Here is a 21,489-nt window from a genome sequence, read left to right as displayed (position 1 = left end):
CTCAGTTGTTTACAAGTACATAAATAAGCTTACCAAAGTCAGGTAACTGTCCTGGGGATCACACAGCTAGAGAGTGGCTGGGATGTTTTAAAATTCAGATCTTGGTGAAGACAGCTTCTGCGTTCTAACTCATGTAAAAGCAGAGACTGACAGAGTTTACAACGTAGTATAATCTCACTGATATTGAAGGTATGAATGTGTCTTGTGAGGCTATTTCAGAGTTCTTTCTAGTATACCATATAAGCCCACCCCAAAAAAACAAACTCAACAACCGAAGCCAAGTATGGAAGGTTGGGGATGGGATAAGGGGCAGGAATTATTCCCAGGAGAACTAGGAAATTGTAGACGAGGCAGCAGCTTCTGGAAATGTCAGTGTTTATTAAACATTTAAGGACATTTGGAGGTTTGAGAGAAATATACAGAGTGTAGAAAAATCCTAAGAATCCCCTGTGGCTGGAGTGCAGCCTCTTCCTCCCCCCCAGCCATTTGTTTTTCCTGCTTTTTGTTTGGTGGTTTAGAAAACATTTCTTAAGGCTCATTTTCTCCCTCCTGCACTCCTTGATCTATGAGGATCCATTTTCTCTCTCTCTCTCTCTCTTTCCTCAAGACCTGGAGTCCCAGAACAGTGCTCCAAAGTGGTCAGGGGGCACCAATGCTATACCGAAGTGTGAGGATGAGGGGCCCCTCTGCTTGGGCTGACTCTTCATTAAGGACTTAAGGGGGGGTGACAAATTGCAAAAGCCACATGACGTCATTTGTCCTCAGTCATGGGTGTAAGGGCAGAGGATGAGCACAGGTAAACAAAGAATGGATTAAAAAATAAAAAATAATAACCTAAATAAACCCTGAAGGAGAGTCTGATCTGAGTGCTCTGGGTATTAGCTGGGGGGGACAGAGTATGGAGCTGGGTCACCTGGTAGAGGGAAGGGAGGGACGGGAAACAGCCAGGGGGACAGGCTGGGGGATGCAGGAGATGGGAATGCCAGGTGGCTTGGACTTGAGGCAGAGGGTATCAAGGTGCCTTTCTTCTCGGTGCCCAGGCGGACAAGCACCAAACACACAGCTCCAGGGGCAGGTGAGGGGTAGGATTAGCTCCTGGGCTCCCAGAAAGCCAGGGGTGAAGGTGGGGGAGAATACAATTGCCTGGGGAATGAATTCTGGAATGAAACTTACATCTCAAAGGGAGGTGAGGGCAGGGCAGGGCGGGGGAGCAAGGAGGGAAAGCACCTAGACCGGGGTAAGAGGAGCCTAGGTCCCCCTGCTCTGGCAGGGCCTGGGGTGGGGGGTGGCGATCACTTGTCCGAGTCCAGGCCCATCATGTTTTTGAGGGCGTTTTTGAGGCTGGTTCTGCTGGGGGACTTGACAGCAGGCCGGAGCTCCGAGCTCTGCTCATCCTTTCGTAGCTCCATCTCGATGACCACCACCTTTGAGCCTTTGGCGGACTCCACCCCTAACCCCCGATCCCCCGCCCGGCCCGCTAACCGCTATTTCTTATCCTTGCGAGACTCCCCCAGCCCCTTGGCCTTCTTCTCACTGGCAGCTTTGGTGCTTCTGCTGTGGTCCAGCATGGCATACAGCACTGGCGTCTGGGGGAGGGGCGCACACATCAGTCACCGAGCGATTGGGGCTTGACTGTTACCATCCCACCCCTCACTGCTGCCCGGCGGCTCCCAGGTTTCTCCTTTTCATCTTGTCGAGGCCCCAAGTCCCACTAACCTGCCGCCCGCGCTTCGACGAGTCCTTTGCTGGCTTGTGCAATTTCCCCTTCTCCATGGCACTGCAAGAAGACAGACTGCTATACGTTTGGCTTCGCCGGAATCCCTTGCACCGCGGACACAGCTTCCTCTTCCCCTTGGCCCTCCCACTCGCTGGAGTAGTCTCAGCCCAGAGCGGGGAGAGTCGGGAGAGTGGAAGCGGAGCTAGGCTCCGCCCCTTACCTGAGCCTCCTCTGCAGGGCCGCCTGCCTGCGTAGCCAGCAGTACCGAACCACGTAGAAAACCAGCAGCAGCAACAGCACCACCCCGAGGACACCCCCGATCACAGCTCCCAGAACCACCCCGTACCTAGTTGGCACTAGGAGGGGTGAGAAAAGAAATGGGAGAATGAGCAGGGCCCTGTATCTGTGGTTCCTAGTCCGTGTCTATGCCCTGCATTGAGGATGTAGGACTCCCAGCCAAAACTGCCTTCTGCCCACGCTCCCAGAGCCTGAATGAAGGTCCTTAGGGCGGGCTTTTTGCCTCTTCCCCCAACCTGTCAGTCCTCCCTGATCCCCTCCCAAACTGCTTCCCATACCCTTGTCCCCATCCCCTCTCACACCTTTTTCAAAGACATACAGCGTGACCTGAGAGGTCTTGCCCACTATGTCTGGAGGGTTTTTGACGTCACAAGTGAACGTGCCATTGTCACTGTAGTCTAAGTTGTGTATGACAATGGAGCCATCCTTCCAGCGAGGGTCCCCTACCCACTGGATGCGCTCTTTGAAGGTCCCCACCTCGTCAATGTAGGGTTGTCCCTTGGCATAGTGGAAGATCTATGAGGAATGAGGGGAAGCATGTGAGAGGACCCTAATGAGAACACAGCTGTCAAAGCTTAGCTCCATAATTTGTTACAGAAAGGGGGAAGAAAAAAAAAAAAAAAAAGCTTCGCTTCAGCCTCAGGGTAAGGGATCTTGGGCTGGAAAGGGTAGTGCTGGGGAAGGGAGGACAATGTAGTCAGGGTGACAAAGATTGCTATTTACCTTGCCAAATTTGGGGTTATGGCTCAAAAAGGATTTCCCCCTCCTTAGCCCAAGTTATCTTTTTTGTTGTTCTTTGAAGCACTTTGTTTTCCAACCCCAGGATTCCCCCAGGCACTCACCGAAATGGCATCTCTACCCCCTTCAGGCTGGTAGCGCCAGGTGAAGGAGATGTCATCTGAGACCCACTCGCTGGACCAGAAGGAGCAGTGCAGGGTCACCCGGGAGCCCACAGCACCATGGACCTCCCTGTCGGTGTAAACCACGATGGCCTGGGCCGGGTACAGCACTGCAAGCACAAAGTGGGGAATCAGGCACTTCTGGGCCCAGTAAGGGATACAGAGGAAGTGAAATCAGTAGGAAATCAAGGGCCGAGTCACAGGTCAGAGGCCAATTTGGAAAAGAAACAACAAATTCTGAGCCCCAAGTCTCTGGGGACTAACTGAACAGATGATCATAAATGCTGTATCTGTCAAGCTCTCTTCAGCATGTCTGTAGAGGAGATGAAATCAGCAGTAACAGAATTCTCTTGAGGACTTCCAGAGATTGGGTTCTGTCTCTAAGTCTCACTTCTTCTTTGGGTCAGTATCTAACTCTTAAGCTATCCTTTACATACAGTGTTCTAAATTTTTAAAATTTATTATAAATTATACAGGTAATACATATTGTGTTCTTCTTATAAACTATTCAAGCAATAGAAATAAAAACAAACGTCTCCTTTGACACTCAGCCCAATAAATTCTTTTCCTGTATTCCCTTCCAAGATGTAACAAGTTATCCATTTAATATGAAACAAACTCAGTATAAACTCAATAAACTCAAGATATACATGTACTTACAACAAATAGTTTTGTTTTGTGGATTTTTTTTTTTACGTACATATTGCATTGTATTCTAGCGTTTTTTTGCTTAAGAACTTATGTATCTGGAGGAGCTTTCCCTGTTTCATAGATATCAATCTTATTTTAACAACTGCATTGGATTTTGCAATACAGTAAACTCAAATTTCTTGCAGAAAAAAATGAAGATAACTAGAAAATATAAGTCCTCTTCCTTGGTACAACAGTCCTCATTGCTGAATCCCTGGTTGCCATACAGCTTGCTCTTGACTGGGAAATCAGGAAGGGAAGAACCTCACACCCTATCAGCTGGGTGCACAGCAAGACCCCAAGCCTACAGCTCAGATGACTCTACATGTGAGCCCTCTGTGGTTCAACCGTCCTCACCTTCCTCTTGTCCATTCTGGCCCAGTGCCACCCCCAAGACTTACCCACACAAGGAAGGTCATTCCAGAGAGACTATGTGTGTGGGCTGGCCCCAGGGAGGGGCAACTGTAGACCTTTTTGTTCTACAGGAGGGGGAGGTGGCAACCAAACAAAGTCCCATTGTCTGACATTGGGGGGCCCATGCCACCCCCACTTCCAGCCCAATTGTCCAGAATCTCTCACCTCAGCATGCAATACCATGTACTTACTTCCTGGAACTTCCACCTTAGAACCTTCTTGGGAATCCCCCTTGTGTAACAAGGGAGATAATTCACTGGCTATAACTTCTATTCCTCCTGTTACAATATCACCCATTGCCCTTCTCAGCTCTGCTCAATGGTTCTATGAGTGGAACAAGTGTTGAGACAGAACTCTCCTTCTTCCTTATACACCAATATTCCTTCCCCCTATTTCCCTCACTATGCCCTTCTCCAACTCTCTATCTTTAACATTTTCTCAGGGTACCCCCAAATAGCCCAGTACAACCCAGAAAAGTCTAGGGCTCAAGCAGCTGACAGCAGAGAACTGTGGGCATCCTGGCCAGCCCCCTTTCCCTTGATGTCCTCCCCACCACCCCCCACTTGCCTATGGCTCACTCATTGCACTAGGATTCAGGTCAGTTCAGAGAAGGGAAGGGGCCATTCCAATAATCCTGCTTTGACATCTTGCTCACCCAACATCTGCCAGGGGCAAGGAAAGGGCTGGTCAACTTATGAAGGAAGACAGCTTTAGAGGGATAAGATCCCAGAATCTCACAGAACCTCGCTCCATTCACTCATACAACAGGTGAGGAGCCACAAAGAGACAAAAAGTCTGAGGAGCTGAGATCGCAAACCTGGGCTCCTTACTTAGATCACACTCTCTTTTTTCTTCTGGGAAACTAAGGTTAAGGCACCTCTTGTACTGCTAGGGCACGAGTGGGAATCAAACCCAGGTGATGTTTGAGCCTGTTCCTTTACGCAATCTAACACTGCTTTCCAACAGGCTCTTAGCATGACTCTGGGGGCATGCTACTATTCCCAACCTGGGTCCAGCCATGCCCACCACTCAGGGAAGCTTGCTACACTCTCTTTTACCCTTTCTCTTCAAATAAAACCTCTACTGCCTCCCTCTAAATGCATATTTTTTTCTTTTATCTTGTTTTTCATATATATATATAAATTTTACAGATGAAGTCTGGCTATGTTGTCCAGGCTGGTCTCCAACTCCTGGGGCTCAAATAATTCTCCCACCTCGGCCTCCCAAAGTGCTGGGATTACAGGCATGAGCCACCGTGCCCGGCCGGCCGCATATTTTTTCTTTCTGAATATAATGTCACCTTCCTGCTCCTGCTTGCTCTTTCTTTGGTTGCAGTGGGGAGTGCAGCAAAGGCAGTGGGGATTGCTGAGAGACACCTGAGTCCCAAGGCTCCCAGAGTAGGGTGGCTCCACTTACCCAAAGAAGAGAAGAGCAGCACAGCCAGGATAGGGCTGGGGCTGGATGAGGGAGCCCCAGGAGCCATAGCTGGGGCAGGGACAGGGGCCCGGAGCATCTGTGGGGTTGAGAAAGTGGGGGACCAGAAACTGAACGAGGGGTTCCTGGAACCTGCTTAAAATCCCCTGGAGCCCCAGGATGAGGGGGCTGTCCTCAGCGAGTAACCAATTGCAGCCTGGCATGTGCAGTTGAGAGGTGGTGGGGAGGGGGACAGAGTGCAGGGAGCAGAAGGGGCATTGTATAGTATGGGTGGAGGGGTGGGGGTACACATACCACCCCATACACAGAGGGCTTTGTGTCCACTGGCCTCCCCCTGCCTCAGGCTGGAATGTTGCGGGGGGCGGGGGGGGGGGTGGTGAGGGAGAGGGACAAAAACAGGGACACAGACACACTTCTCTGAGGGATAGATAGGGAGCCTCAATTTAAAGGCCATTAAAAGGGATTCCTCCTCAGTCTCCTTGCCTGAGAGGTGCTGAAACTCAGAGCCCTAGGAACTAGGTTTTCCTGAGAGAACTCTGAAAATAGGATCCTTTGTTATCTCCACTAATGTGGGCTGCATTATAGACTTCTTGAGATGACCAAGTCCTATGGGAGTTTTATTCCTCGCACCTCCCTGCATCCTGTGCGATTCTTCCCAGATAGACGTTTTTCTCCACTGGACTATTTCCAACCAAGAAGCCCCTGACCTTTCCCTCTTTGTCAAGAAGTCCTTCAGTGCTTCATGCTGCTGTTGAAGTCCATTTCAGTTTATTTCAAGGCTACAAAATTGTGTTGAGTGCCAGCAATATGTAAAGTATGATAATGCAGGTAATAGACAGAGGAATAAAAATTAAGTCCTTCCCGCAAGGAGTTGAAAATTTGGTTTGGGGAGGTGGAGGTGGGAGGATCAGAGGACAAACCCATCAACAGTCAACTATAATAAGCCATGATACTTCCATTAGTAATGAACAAAATGCTGGGAATACAAAAGAGGAGTGCACACAACTGCAACATCAGGAAGACTGAGTAAGTTATATGAGATATTAAAGACAAAATAAACTTTATTTAATAAATGAAGTTTATGTCAGGCACAGTGACTGACACCTGTAATCTCAGCACTTGCGTATTGGTACGCTTATGCAGGAGGATCACTTGAGTTTAGGAGTTTGAGACCTGTCTGGGTGACATAGCGAGACCTCGCCTCTACTAAAATTTTTTAAAAAATCAGCTGGGCATGTTGTCACATGCTTGTAGTCCCAGCTACTTGGGAGGCTGAGGCAGGAAGATCGCTTGAACCTGGGAAATCAAAGCTGCAGCAAGCTATGACTGCGCCACTGCTTTCCACCCTGGGCTACAGAATGAAACTCTGTCTCAAAAATAAATAAATAAGTAAGTAGTCAAACAAATAAATAGTTCAGAGGGAAGAATAGTTGCGTCTAGGAGACAATGTTAGATATGAACCAGTCTTGAAGGATGACTATCATTTTGGAAAGGGAGATGGGGAGGTTACCAGAAGATAGAACAGCAAAAGCAAGGACAAAGAGGTGAGAGAGACAGAAAGAGAGAGAATGTGTGTGTGTGTGTGTGTGTTTGTGTATGCGTGTGTATACAAGATTTAGGTTTCTGAAGTGTTGGATACATTCAGGGCAGATCTTGTGCCATCCACTTTGACTTGATTTGGGGAAACTTGAAGTGGCATAGTCGGAAATGAGACCAGACAGGAAAGTGGAAGTCAATTTGGGAAAGGCCTTAAATGACAGCTGAAAGAAGGTGAATTCAATTTGGCACATCATGAGAATCTAAAGGTGTTGGGATGGAGTTAGCAATGGGGATGTCTACATAACCAGAGCTGAGGTTTTTTTGTTTGTTGAGGCAGTCTCCCTCTGTTGCCTAGGCTGGAATGCAGTGGCATGATCATGGCTCACCGCAGCCTTGACCTCTGAGGCTCAAGCAATTGTCCTACCTCAGCTTTCCAAGTAACTGGGAATTACAGGCACATGCCAGCATGCTGGGCTAGTTTAAAAAAAAACATTTTTTTTTTTTTTTTTCCCCAGAGGCAAGGTCTTGCTCTGTGGCTCAGGCTGTAGTGCAATGGTGTGGTCATAGCTCACGGCAGCCTCAACCTCTCAGGTTCAAGCGATCCTCCTGCTTCACCCTCCAGATTAGCTGAGCGACAGGCAGGCACCACCACAGCCAGCTAATTTTTCAATTTTTTGTAGAGATGGGGATCTCACTATGTTGCTCAGGTTGGTCTTGAACTCCTATACTCAAGTGATCCTCCTGCCTTGGCTTCCCTAAGTACTGGGATTACAGGTGTGAATCACCGTGCCTGACCTCTAGAGGTTAATTTAAGTGGGGTGGTCATTGTTATTCCTGCTATGAGACCACTGCAGGCTCACCCAGTGAAGGCCAGTGTCCTGGTACCTTCCTGGCATCTCATTAGACTACAGTCCTGGTGGGTTTGGTCAATAGTATTAGATTTGGGTTATGGAGTTCTAAATATGGGATTGCTTATGAAGTCCATAGGCAAAATCATCATCATTGACAAATGTTTACAGGGTGTTGTAGTCAACATTTCTATAAAACAGCAATTCAAAGTACAAAAAAAGAAAAAAAACCAAAAACCCAAAACTCTCCCCTCCAAAATTTCCACCTAACTCCACCTCCCAACTGTAAGTCATCATTTTCTCCTTACTTAACCACTCCTTTTATCTATACCCTTTTCAAGGGGTTGTTGCTACTTTCTTTGTTGCATTTCTTTATTGATCCTGCTAAGACTATAACCTTCTTGGGGATAATACAAACATCTGTATCTTTGAACCCCCTATAGAACTTTTCATGGACTGACAAAAAGTCCATAACTACATGCTAAATGAAATTATTAATATTTAAAGAGCTGAGTGGGCTGGGAGCAGCAGCTCGCACCTATAATCCCAGCACTTTGGGAGGCCGAGGACAGTGGATCACTTGAGGTCAGGAGTTCGAGCCCAGCCTAGCCAACATGGTGAAATCCCGTCTCTACTAAAAGTACAGAAAATTAGCAGGGCATGCTGGTGCACGCCTGTAATCCCAGCTACTCAGGAGGCTGAGGCAGGAGAATCGCTTGAACCTGGGAGGCAGAGGCTGCAGTGAGCTGAGACAGCGGCACTGCACTCCAGCCTGGGAGAGAGAGTGAAACTCTGTCTCAAAAAAAAAAAAAAAAAAAAAAAAAAAAAAGAAAGAAAGAAAGAAAGAGAAAAAAGCCAAAAAAGATCTGAGTGAAAGAGGCATTCCTTGGGTTTGTTAACGTGAAGCTCCAGAGAGCCAAGTCAATGACTGGAGGTTCGATAGCACAAAACTGTTATTTAAATATAACTTTCTAACGAATACGTTGTTCATTAAATAAAACTGGTTGTTTGAGGTACCCATCATTGAATGTGGGGGGATAGAGTCTTGAAGATCAGCTGTCACGGATGTTGCAGAGGAGATCCCTGCATGGATAGAAGATTGGATTAGAGAGCCTCTTCCAATCCTAAAGTGTATGAATGTGCTTTCTTTGTCAAGCATTACAGAAACACAAAGTAGTATTATTTATCTGATGCAGAAATAAGTGAATTTGTGCTATTTAAATGCTGAAGTGCAGGGATGCTAAATATACATGAGATCTCAATAGTAATATAATTATTATTATTATTATTATTATTTTTTTTTTTTTTTTGAGGCGGAGTCTCGCTCTGTCGCCCGGACTGGAGTGCAGTGGCCAGATCTCAGCTCACTGCAAGCTCCGCCTCCCGGGTTTACGCCATGCTCCTGCCTCAGCCTCCTGAGTAGCTGGGACTACAGGCGCCCGCCACCTCGCCCGGCTAGTTTTTGTATTTTTAGTAGAGACGGGGTTTCACCGTGTTAGCCAGGATGGTCTCGATCTCCTGACCTCGTGATCCGCCCGTCTCGGCCTCCCAAAGTGCTGGGATTACAGGCTTGAGCCACCGCGCCCGGCGTATAATTATTTTTTTTTGTAAAAATAGGAGTTGCTCTAGGCTGTCCCTTTTACTCCTCTCCACTATACTCCCCACAACAGTCAAGAACTTTTGCGCTCTGTTTCCTTCCTTTATCATTTGCTCTTCTTCATTCTTCAGTCTTGAGTGCTCGGCAGTTGATTCCTGTGCTTGGGTTCCTTAAAACTGTATATATATAAATCAAAGCATGTTCTCCCCCTCACTCCGGCTTCTTCTAGCTGGGGGTGTCACCCACATAGCGCTGAAACAAGGAACAAGGGAGCATTGTCCTCGGCTAGTGGGCGCCTGGTTCATGTGGCAGCTCAAACCCAGGAATTGTGCTGTCTAACCGAGGTGGTTAGATGAGGCTCCTCGTTTTCGGGAATGGTGGTCCGTAAGGGCCTCTCGAGGCCCCTCTACACACTCCTCAACTTACGTCACAATTTATGTATCTGTCTGGTTAAAGCTTCGTATTAGAACGGGAGGGAGCCCAAAGTATCTTTTTTCTTGGGTGTCTCAACCGGCCAATCACGTTTTTAGGCCGACCTGGAGGCATGGGGAACGCAACAGACTGCGAAGTCCTTAAGAAAGAATCTAAACAAGTCCGCCGTTCGCTGTTTGGGAGTGCGATGCAAAATGAATATGTACGCAGGTGGAACGTAGACTGCAGATTTTGAGCCAGTGGCGTTTCTGCCCAAATCCTGGCAAATTCCAGTAGAAGTCAGTGGCAGGAGGCGGGAGAGGAGACTAAAAAATCAGCAAACGGCCGGGCGCGGTGGCTCACACCTGTAATCTCAGCACTTTGGGAGGCCGAGGCGGGCGGATCACCAGGTCAGGAGAGCCAGACCACCCTGGCTAACATGGTGAAACCCCGTCTCTACCAAAAATACAAAAAATTAGCCAGGCGAGGTGGCGGGCGCCTGTAGTCCCGGCTACTTGGGAGGCTGAGGCAGGAGAATGGCGTGAACCCGGGAGGCGGAGCTTTCAGTGAGCCGAGATCGCACCACTGCACTCGAGCCTGGGCGACCAGCGAGACTCCGTCTCAAAAAACCAAGAAACAAACAAACAAAAAACCCCAGAAAACAACCAGCAAACCAGCTGCGCAGAGCCGAGCGGAGAAGCTCCAGAGCCTTTTAAAGAGACTCTGGCCACATGACACCCCAACCCCGATCCCCGCCCGCGCGCCTCCGCCCTCAGGTGGCGGGGCCGCCGGGCGTCACTTCCGTCCAGACCGGAACCCAAGATGGCTGCGCTCTTGCTGAGGTGACTTTAGTGTGGGACTAGGGGTTGGTGTCCGCGGCCCTCCGGAGACCTGAACTGGCCCCTCACGTTTTGCTGATAACTCTTTATCTTGTGCCTGGGCAGGGAAAGGACCCATGGGTGTGGAGGCCAAGCGCTCGGGGATCCTAGAGACCCCTTTTCCCCTCTCCCCCAGCCGCTCCGGTGCGTTCCATAGGGCTTCGGGGTCGCTGGCTTCGTATCGAGGGGCGCTCGGCTCTCGCCCCTTCTGTTTTCCCCACCTCGTCTAGTACTTCTAACGCAAATTGCTCTCGGGCTTGCATCCAGAGCGGAGCTCTGAGAAAATAACTTCAAGGTCAGCCACTCATGGGTCCTACGATTTCCAGAGCGTGTTTAGACATTTAGCTTCGGAGAGAGAGATCTTGGTGTATTTTGCCTTTGCTTCGAATGCCTTCAAACAGCAGCTGCTCCCGCCGTGAGTGGGCGCTGTCTGGGTTCCCAGTGGGCTGCTGGCGAAAGGTGCAGAAGGCCTGGACCCCTACTGGGGTGGTGATTAGCATTAGCACCCAGGGCAGACCTCTGCAGCCCCAAAGCAGCCCGGGGAATTCATTTTTAGTTCATCTTTTTATTTGGGAGGGAGAGTGAGTGTCCCAGTTTTTCTCTAAAATGTGAATTAGTTGTCCAGAGAAATACCCTAGATTTTCTTTCATTCTCAACTTTCCGCTATCTAGGTCTCATTCTCAACTCAGCCTTTCTAGTCACAGCGACTAGCGCCTTTAGACACGCCTGGTACAAATCCCAGCATAGTTTTGTGCCAGCCTTATTTTTGGAAATTGTTTGTTATGGAAAGTTAGCTTCAATGCCGTTGAGATTTCAATCCCTGATTTCCCCAAATGTGTTCTCATTTCTCTTTCCACTTCAGTCACCCAGTTTGAAAATAGAGGGACTTTGTTTAGTTTTTCTGCGAGAAAATGATTCCTCTTGGAGTTGAAATCAGGGATATCTTAATCCTTCATTTTCTCCCTGTTTTTCATCTCCATATGTATCTTCTTTCTAAGGTATGCCAAGGCTTGTCTTGCCAGTGCTGCCTTCTTTATTCCAGATGGTTTGACCATAATTGAATGCTTTTGAATTCTCTGATATATTTTGGTATTGATGTTAGGGGGTTTTGGTAGAATTAACATTTAGTTTGAAATGATCATATTGGTTCCAAACAGTTCATTTTAGGAGTTTTGGGATTAGTATTTAGAAGCTGAGGATCTTTATACTCATTAAGTGTATCCATACGGTATCATTTTGAGTTGTGCAGCGCCGTCCACACTAGGATTCAATGCCAAGAAAGGTATATTTTTCATTAGTGGTAATCTGAAGCTCTCATCGAAAGGACACCTCTTTTTCTCATAAGGGCTTTTTTTAGGAGGAGAAATGAAGAATTAAAAAAAATTTTTTTTTCTTGATAGAAGTTCCCAGTCTAATTCCATTTCGCTAGAGGGATTTGGAACTGTTTATAATGTGCTGATTTAACCTCAAAGGAAAATACCTTCTGAGAAATCTTAGGAACTGATTTCTGGTTCTACATTTATTTTGGACAAGTCAAAGTCATTGATTCCATGGCTGTGGTTTCCTCATTTGTGTTGCAAATGGCAATAACTTGGGCCCACTTAAGAGAAATATTGGTTACACTTTTTTTGTTCTTTTTTTTGTTCTTTTTATTTATTTCTTTTTTTGAGACGGAGTCTGGGTCTGTCACCCAGGCTGGAGTGCAGTGGCGCGATCTCTGCTCACGTGGGATTACAGGCATCTGCCACCACACCACCATGCCTGGCTAATTTTTGTATTTTTAGTAGAGACAGGGTTTCACTATCTTGGCCAGGCTGGTCTTGAATTCCTGACCTCATGATTCACCTGCCTCGGCCTCCCAAAGTGCTGGGATTACAGGCATGAGCAACCACGCCTGGCCTTTATTTTTATTTTTGGTTAAACTTTAAAAAAATTATATTTACTTATTTTAATTGGCAAATAAAAATTGTATATATGGTGTACAATACGGTGTTTTGAGATATGTATACATTGTGGAGCTGTTAACATACGCATTACATCTTTGTGGGGAGAACTCTTGAAGTCTATTCTTAGTGATTTTCAAGTATACAATGCCTTGGTTTTGTGTGTGTGTTTGAGATGGAGTCTTGCTCTGTTGCCCAGGCTGAAGTGCAGTGGCGCTATCTTGGGTCACTGTAACCTCCGCCTCCTGGGTTCAAGCGATTCTCCTGCCTCAGCCTCCCAAGTAGCTAGGACTACAGGCATGCACCACCCATGCCTGGCTAATTTTGTATTTTTAGTAGAGACAGGGTTTCACCATGTTGGTCAGGCTGGTCTTAAACTCCTGGCCTCAGGTGATCTACCTGAGCCAGGCGTTAGCCACAAGGCCTGACCAATGCCTTATTAACTATAGTTAACATAATAATAACAACATAATAACATAATAATAACAATTGTGGCCGGGCATGGTGGCTCATGCCTATAATCCCAGCACTTTGGGAGGCCAAGGCAGGCAGATCATGAGGTCAGGAGATCAAGACCATCCTGGCCAACAGGGTGAAACCCCGTCTCTACTAAAAATACAAAAATTAGCCAGGTGTGGTGGTGCGCACCTGTAGTCCTAGCTACTCGGGAGGCTGAGGTAGGAGAATCGCTTGAACCTGGGAAATGGAGGTTGCAGTGAGCTGAGATTGTGCCACTGTACTCCAGCCTGGGTGACAGAGCAAGACTCAGTCTCAAAAAAAAAAAAAAAAAAAAAAAATACAATGTACTGTGTTGTACAATAGATCTCTTGAACTTACTCCTCCCATCTAATTGAAATTTTGTATCCTTTGACCAACTTCTTCCCCTTCCCCTTCCCCCTCCCTGACATGTAAATATGTTTAATGCTTGGCTAATTAAGAATTATTAGTTATCAGAGTGTTGTATTGTCATGGCTTTTGAATATATGCTCTCTATTTTGTATATTCTCTAAACAGTTCAGGGACCAGCTAGAGATGAACAACCAGCCAAGTAACACAAACCATTGGCAGTTAGTCAAGGAATGACTTGCCAAGGCCAAGGAGTTAGAGAACTAAGCTAAGGACAGCTAGGCTTCTGTCTAATAATGTTCATGCTCCTTAAGCACAAAGGCCCCAAGAGTTACTAACTATCTGGCCAGTACTCATTGTATTTAATGCTGTATGTGAAATGCCTCTAAATATTAAGGTTTAACTCTCAATTTATGAAACTGCTTTTTAAAATAAGCATATTCATTCACAAACCCTTTTTTTTTTTTTTTTTTTAAGCTGCTTCTATGTGTCAGACATTATTATAGGTACTGTGGATCCAAGGCCGGGTACAGTGGCTCATGCCTGTAATCCCAGCACTTTGGGAGGCCAAGGCAGGAGGATCACCTGAGGTCAGGAGTTCGAGACCAGCCTGACCAACATGGAGAAACCTCATCTCTACTAAATATACAACAATTTGCCTGGCATGGTTGTGGGTGCCTGTGGGTGCCAGTAATCCCAGCTACTTGGGAGGCTGAGGCAGGAGAATTGCTTGAACCTGGGAGGTGGAGGTTGCAGTGAGCCAAGATTGTGCCATTGTGCTCCAGCCTGGGCTACAAGAGTAAAACTCCATTTCAAAAAAGAAACAAAATTAGCCAGGTTTGCTGGCACATGCCTGTAATCCCAGCTACCCGGGAGGCTGAGGCAGGAGAATCGCTTGAACTCGGGAGGTGGAGGTTGCCGTGAGCTGAGATTGCGCCATTGCACTCCAGGCTGGGCAACAAGAGCAAAGCTCTGTCTCAAAAAAGTAAAAAAAAATAAGAAAAGTACTATGGTACTATGGATCCAAAATATTTGAGTCCTATCCTTGAGCTCAAAGTCTAGCAGGGAGATAAATAGATTAATTATTAAACCACATAAGAAATATTGATAGATATAAACAAGTGTGAGAGCATGGCAGACATAGCAAGTAAGGTTAGAGAAGTGGTGATCTTGCTATCCAGGAATTGGCTTTTTTTTTTTTTGAGACTGAGTCTCGCTCTGTCACCCAGGGTGGAGTGCAGTGGTGTGATCTTGGCTCACTGCAACCTCTGCCTTCTGGGTTCAAGTGATTCTCCTACCTCAACCACGCAGGTAGCTGGGATTACAGGGGTGTGCCAGTATGCCTGGCTAATTTTTGTATTTTTGGTAGAGATGGGGTTTCACCCTGTTGGCCAGGCTTGTCTCGACCTCCTGACCTCAAGTGACCCACCCACTTTGGCCTCTTAGAGTGCTGGGATTACAGGCATGAGCTACCACGCTGGCCCTTAGGAATTGAGTTTTGAAGGATGAATTTAACAGGATCTGAGGGAGGCTCTAGTCAGAGAACAGCATGAGCATGTGGTCGAAAGAGGGTTTGCTGTATCTGGACGTAATGTAATGTTCAGTGTGGCAGAATTACAGTGGATTGAAAGAAATTTGTGGGAGGTTAGGTACAGAGAGTTGGCCACATTGTGAAGTGCGTTGTTTGCCCACAGTTTGGATCTTACATTGTAAGCAGTGGGAAATTGTTAAAAGACTTTTAGGCAGAAGAATGATGAAACCATGTTATTTTATTTATTTTTCAGTAAATTAATTCAGTAAATTAGGTATTGAATGATATATAAGAGATCGGTGCGAGGGAGATCAGTTCAGGAGCTCTTGTTACAGTCCTAGTGAGAAATGAAGAGGATATAGACTATAGCAATGGATTGGAATGAATTTTCCTAGCTATTAATGATAGGATTGGGTGATGCCATGCATACATATGGAGGGGTGGTGAAAGAAAATAAATCAAGGATGACTTAGCTTATAGTTTGGTAGTTGTGTGGTAATAATCATTAACCACAACTTCTGTATACAAATTATTATTCATCATGTCATTCAAAGTTATATATCTATTTTATTGTTGCTGTTACCTAGACATTTTTGAAACTTTTTGGTATACCATCAGATCAAGTTTAGAAACTCATTATATTACAGTCATATAATATATGACTATAATAAGATAAATTATAGTCACATCTTGTTTTGGACTAAAAATGATATCAATTTGATCACATAGACTTGGCTTTGAATAACTTTTTTTTCCAGAAATCAAATTTATTTTCAGTAGATGAGTATTTTTGTCACCACTGAGGGTTTTAGAAAGAATGCAATGCAAATTCTTTTTTTTTTTTTGAGAGGGAGTCTCAGCTCTGTCGCCCAGGCTGGAGTGCAGTGGCCGGATCTCAGCTCACTGCAAGCTCCGCCTCCCGGGTTCACGCCATTCTCCTGCCTCAGCCTCCCGAGTAGCTGGGACTACAGGTGCCTGCCACCTCGCCCGGCTAGTTTTTTGTATTTTTTAGTGGAGACGGGGTTTCACCATGTTAGCCAGGATGGTCTCGATCTTCTGACCTTGTGATCCGCCCGTCTCGGCCTCCCAAAGTGCTGGGATTACAGGCTTGAGCCACCGCGCCCGGCCATGCAATGCAAATTCTAAAGATGTTGGGGGCTGGGCGCGGTGGCTCAAGCCTGTAATCCCAGCACTTTGGGAGGCCGAGACGGGCGGATCACGAGGTCAGGAGATCGAGACCACCCTGCCTAACCCGGTGAAACCCCGTCTCCACTAAAAAATACAAAAAACTAGCCGGGCGAGGTGGCGGGCGCCTGTAGTCCCAGCTACTCGGGAGGCCGAGGCAGGAGAATGGCGTGAGCCCGGGAGGCGGAGCTTGCAGTGAGCTGAGATCCGGCCACTGCACTCCAGCCTGGGCGACAGAGCGAGACTCCGTCTCAAAAAAAAAAAAACAAAAAACAAAAAAAAAAAGACGTTGGGGAGACCAGTGATAATATCTTACATATATATGTGGTGTATTGTAGTTTAGACAATGCTTTCCTGTATGTTTTCTTGTGCAGTCCCCTCAGCAACCAATAAGGTATTATCAGTGCCATTTTGTAATTGAAAACGCTGAAGCTCAATGACTCACTCAAGTTATACAACTTATTCTAAGATTTCAGGCTTGATTTTTTACTTTCCAATGTTATTTTTACATTACCATTGCTGCCTCAATCCAGAGAAGAGTTTCAGAAATGATTTGAGCAATGATTACATTCTGGGGAGACATGTTAACGCATTTAGAAGGGGCAGCAATAACTAGAAATTATAAGTTCTGGCTTGTCAATTAAAAATACAGAATTCCTGTTTTCACATGAAAGGGAAGGATAGATAATTACTTTTGTCAGATTTCAAATAAGGTTATGGCATTTGTGCAGCTAGTTTCTGTGAGGGCCTTGTAGAAAGTTTACATTGATATTTGTCTGGGAAACAATAGCGCTAGACAGAGAGGGCACGCCATAGATTCCAACCCACATCTGCAAACTCTTGCTGGGTAGCTGAGTGACAGGCCTAGCCTGGTGTGAGGAATGCGTGCCCTGCAACTTCAGAGTCACAATTCAATTGATTAAAAGAGATTTGTTCCCACTTCTTTCTGGGAGCCTTGGGTATACAATGTCTGTATTCACCTCTTGCCTTCAAAGCTGGAAAGAGGGAAGAGCTGAAGAAGGAAGTGTTGGTTAGATTTTTTCCTTCAAGTAGTGGGCCCTTCTAGTGTATAATGTGAAGCATACAGCTTTTGAAAAGTTTGTACATCTAATATCAATGGTGTGAGGGACATCATGAGCTTTTTAAGAAGATCATTAGATCTTTATGAGATCTTGTATCCTAGTGCCTTGCAAGTAGTGGATATGCAATAAACTTTTGTAGAATCAATGTATTTTTAAGTTTTAGTTTCAGAAATTCACTCTATTTACCTTCTTAAATGCTTTTGGAAAGATTTGATATAATGATGTGACTGAAGGGTGTAATGGTTGTGTGTTTTTCATAATACATGGTGAGCATCCCTTTTCTGAAAAGCTTTGGACCAGAAGTATTTAGGATTTCCGAATTTTCTCAGATTTTGGAGTATTTGCATTATACTTACTGGTTGCGTATCACTAAGCTGAAATCCAAAATGCTCCAATGAACATTTCTTTTGAGCATCATGTCAGCACTTAAAACATTTTGGGTTATGGAGGGTTTCAGATTTTGCATTTTCCACAGTAGGGGTGCTCAACCTGTACCATGTAAACTTTGGATCAGTTAAATTCTCCTTAGATAGAATGCTTAGGCACATCTTAGTTTCTGACTTGAAAAGCAGTTCTGGCACTGATGTATACATTTCAAAAATAGCAATTTTTAAGTAGAAAACTTTCATGGGGTCAGTAAAAATTTTTTTATTCCCATTTTTTTGCACATGATTATAATTACATGAAAGACTTTTTGACTTGAAATTCATTCAGGATATATGGAGTTTAATTGATGTTAGTTCCTGAAATGACCTAGCTTAATATTTAGGATGCTCTCTTCACAAACCCCTTGCACTCTTCAACCTTTTTTTTTTTTTTTTTTTTTTGAGACAGTGTCTAGCCCTGTCACCTAGTCTGGAGTGCAGTGGTGCGATCTTGGCTCATTGCAACTTCTGCCTCCCAGGCTCAAGTGATACTCCCACCTCAGCCTCCAGAGTAGCTGGTATTATAGGTGTGCACTATGACACCCAACTAATTTCCATGTTTTTTGTGGAGATGGGGTTTTACCATGTTGTCCAGGTGGTATTGAACACCTAGGCTCAAGTAGTTCACTGGCCTCAGCCTCCCAAAGTGTTGGAATTACAGGCGTGAGCCACTGCACCTGGCCTGACCTTTTAAATTCATCCATTGTAGTAGGTCTCTGCTAAAGCTAAGCTATATGGTTGCAGTTACCAGTGGGCTTATTGTGTTTTTTTTGTTTGTTTGTTTTGTTAACCCTGTCTCTTAGACATCACCTCCTGTAAGACCTAGCTTTTAAAAAATCACTTTCTCTATTTCTCTGTTGATCATTACCAACTCTGATTATTCTTATTCTTTTATCTTGCATTATTTGTGTTTGATTAAAACTTTATTTTGCATTTTTAGGTAATATTTCTTATTATTTTCAAGTTAGAGTTGTAGCTTTTCAACTAGAAAATGGTATCAAGGACACTGATACTGTCATTGTTTTTATCTTATTTTTAATCTATCCCTTCACCCCTAAAAATAGAGAAGTTGATATACTAAAGTTGATCTCTAAATGTGTATTGATTTTTGATTCTCTTATCTTGCAGACATGTTGGTCGTCATTGCCTCCGAACCCACTTTAGCCCTCAACTGTGTATCAGAAAGTAAGTTTCTAAGTCTGGAAATTATTTTTTTTCCTTAGGGAAGAGCAATAGATTGTTGACTTAGATTCGATGGATATGTACAACAGTGGGCAGTCATAGACAGTTGACTGAAACTTAAGTGATTGTGGTCACTATTTATCATTTGTGTGTATGTGTGTTGTTTGTTTTTGAGACAAGCTCTCACTCTATTGCCCAGGCTAGAGTGCAGTGGTACCATCAGGGCTTGCCGTAGCCTCAGCTTCCTGTAGCTGGGACTATAGGTGTGTGGTGTGCCACCATGCCTGGCTAATGTTTTGTATTTTTTGTAGAGACGAGGTTTCACATTTTGCCCAAGCTGGTCTTGAACTCCTGGGCTCAAGCGATCCCCCTGCCTCAGCTGGGATTATAGGCATGAGCCACGCACCTGGACTTTCATGCTATATATTTATTCTCAGCCTGTTATGTCAACAATTGCCTTTGTGTTATTTTTACAAAACTTTTTATTTTGGAAATATTTTATACTTTCAGAAAAGTTATACGAATAGTAGGATGAAGTTCTATATACCTTTCACCCACATTTGCCAATTGTTAACATTTTATTGTGTTTGCTTATCACGCTTTTTTGTATTTTAGATTATGCCATATGAAACTTTTATTTTTTTAGGTCAAAGCTGGTGAAATATTAATGATTTAGTGTAGTTCAGCCTAATATATATTTAATTATTAGTATTTTCGTTGAATGCTTTAAGGCTAAGTTGTGAATATCATGACCATTTACCTCTAAATATTTCTCCTAAGAACAAAGAAATTGTCTTACATAATGCAGTATAATTATATAAGCATAATTATCAAATTCAGGAAATTTAACATTGATGAACTCTTATCTGATATACAGTTGATTTTCAGATTTTTCATTTGTCCCAAATAATATATTTTAGAGAAATACAATCAGCTGGGCACGGTGGCTCATGCCTGTAATCCCAACACTTTAGGAGGCCTATGCAGAAGGATTGCTTGAGGCCAGGAGTTCAAGACCAGCCTGGGCAACAGAGAGAGACCTAGTCTCCACAAATAATTAAAAAATAAAAAATTAGCTGAGTGTGGTGGTGTGTGCCTATAGTCTCAGCTATGGGGAGGCTGAGGCAGGAAGATGGCTTGAGTCCAGCAGCTCAAGGCTGCAGTGAGCTATGATCATGCCACTGCACTCCAGCCTGGGCAACAGAGTAAGACCCCCATCTCTATTTAAAAAAAAAAAAAGACTGGATGTGGTGGCTCACACTTGTAATTCCAGCACTTTGGGAGGCTGAGGCAGGAGGATCCCTTGAGCCCAGGAGTTCAAGACCAACCTAGGCAACATAGGGATACCGTGTCTCAATCAATCAATCAATAAGAAACAGCTATCCTCAGCCATTTAGTAGGCTGGGCATGGTGGCTCATGCCTGTAATCCTAGCACTTTCGGAGGCTGAGGTGGGCAGACCGCTTGAGCCCAGGAGTTTGAGACCAGCCTGGGCAACACGGTGAAACCGCTTCTCTACAAAAAATACAAAAACCAGCTGGGTGTGGTGGTGTGCGCCTCTAGTTCCAGCTACTTGGGAGACTGAGGTAAGAGGATCACCTGGATGGGGCAATGCAGAATTGTGCATAGCTTGAGGAGAACTGTTTAATAGTTGGGTTCAACCTAGCCCAGTGACAAAACCAAGAAACTATTAAGGTACCGAGCTGAATCTAGTTCTTGATTTTTGAGAACCTGAAAGGGAATCTTGAAAAGCCAGATGAGAGCAGATGGTAAGGTATGAGATAAAACTGTGGCCTTGGAAAAGCATAATCCATTTATGTGAATATTTTTAAAATATGCTTGCCCTGCCACCCAACAAGAAGTTGTGCTTTCATTGCCAGACCTGTGTATTGGGTGGGATTAGAAAGCAGAGTTATCGGCCTGGCACGGTGGCCCACGCCTGTAAACCCAGCACTTTAGGAGGCCAAGACAGGCAGATCACGAGGTCAAGAGATCGAGACCATCCTGGCCAACATGGTAAAACCCCATCTCGACTGAAAATACAAAAATCAGCTGGGTGCGGTGGCACGTGCCTGTAGTCCCAGCTACTCAGGAGGCTGATGCAGGAGGATCGCTTGAATCCAGGAGGTGGAGGTTGCAGTGCGCCAAGATCGCGCCACTGCACTCCAGTCTGGCCACAGAGCGAGACCTCATTTCAAAATAAAAAAAAAAAAAAAAACAGAATTATCGTCTGATATGACCTCATCAGATGATTCCGGTTAATGGAATTAAAGTTGGAATAAAAATAAGGTAAGTGGAGGAACATGTTTTCCTAATACTGTGGGTTTATCCAGCCCCCCCATACTGTTATTGGAAAAGGGGTCTTGACCCAGACCCCAAGAGAGGGCTCTTGGATCTCATGTAGGAAGGAATTCAAGGTGAGTAGCAAAGTGCAATGAAAGAAGCAAGTTTATTAGAAACTACTCAATTATATAGTAGGGTGCCCTAGTTTCTTTTTTTCTTCTCTCTCTCTCTCTTTTTTTTTTTTTTTTTTTTTTTGAGACGGAGTCTCTCACTCTGTCACCCGGGCTGG

General features: G+C 45.2%; 2 protein-coding genes across 5 annotated transcripts in view; one reads left to right on the top strand and one right to left on the bottom strand.

The window, feature by feature from the left end:
• Positions 1-358: 358 nt before the first annotated feature.
• Positions 359-5,561, bottom strand: MPZ (myelin protein zero). Its single transcript, XM_030937118.1, has 6 exons — positions 5,434-5,561; positions 2,857-3,023; positions 2,317-2,530; positions 1,938-2,073; positions 1,717-1,777; positions 359-1,586 (listed from the first exon to the last, which is right to left on the bottom strand). Exons 1-6 carry the CDS (start codon positions 5,528-5,530, stop codon positions 1,485-1,487), a joined length of 777 nt encoding a protein of 258 aa, XP_030792978.1. The 5' UTR covers positions 5,531-5,561; the 3' UTR covers positions 359-1,484.
• A 5,016-nt stretch (positions 5,562-10,577) lies between these two features.
• The window catches only part of SDHC (succinate dehydrogenase complex subunit C), a 51,954-nt gene continuing 41,042 nt past the window's right edge, over positions 10,578-21,489 (top strand). For 2 of the 4 annotated variants that reach the window (XM_010367140.2, XM_010367142.2), the window contains exons 1-2: positions 10,629-10,688; positions 18,865-18,921. In XM_010367140.2, the coding sequence (XP_010365442.1) occupies positions 10,669-10,688; positions 18,865-18,921 (77 nt within the window). In that variant the 5' untranslated portion in view covers positions 10,629-10,668. Of the gene's footprint in view, positions 10,689-18,864; positions 18,922-21,489 lie in introns of all 4 variants that reach the window. The other 2 variants (XM_010367143.2, XM_010367141.2) reach the window with 2 other exon arrangements.

This window comes from Rhinopithecus roxellana, chromosome 8 (assembly GCF_007565055.1).
Source record: "Rhinopithecus roxellana isolate Shanxi Qingling chromosome 8, ASM756505v1, whole genome shotgun sequence".
Classification (NCBI taxonomy): domain Eukaryota; kingdom Metazoa; phylum Chordata; class Mammalia; order Primates; family Cercopithecidae; genus Rhinopithecus; species Rhinopithecus roxellana.
The sequence above is the reverse complement of the archived record's forward strand: the minus strand, read 5'-3'. Positions and strand labels throughout refer to the sequence as shown.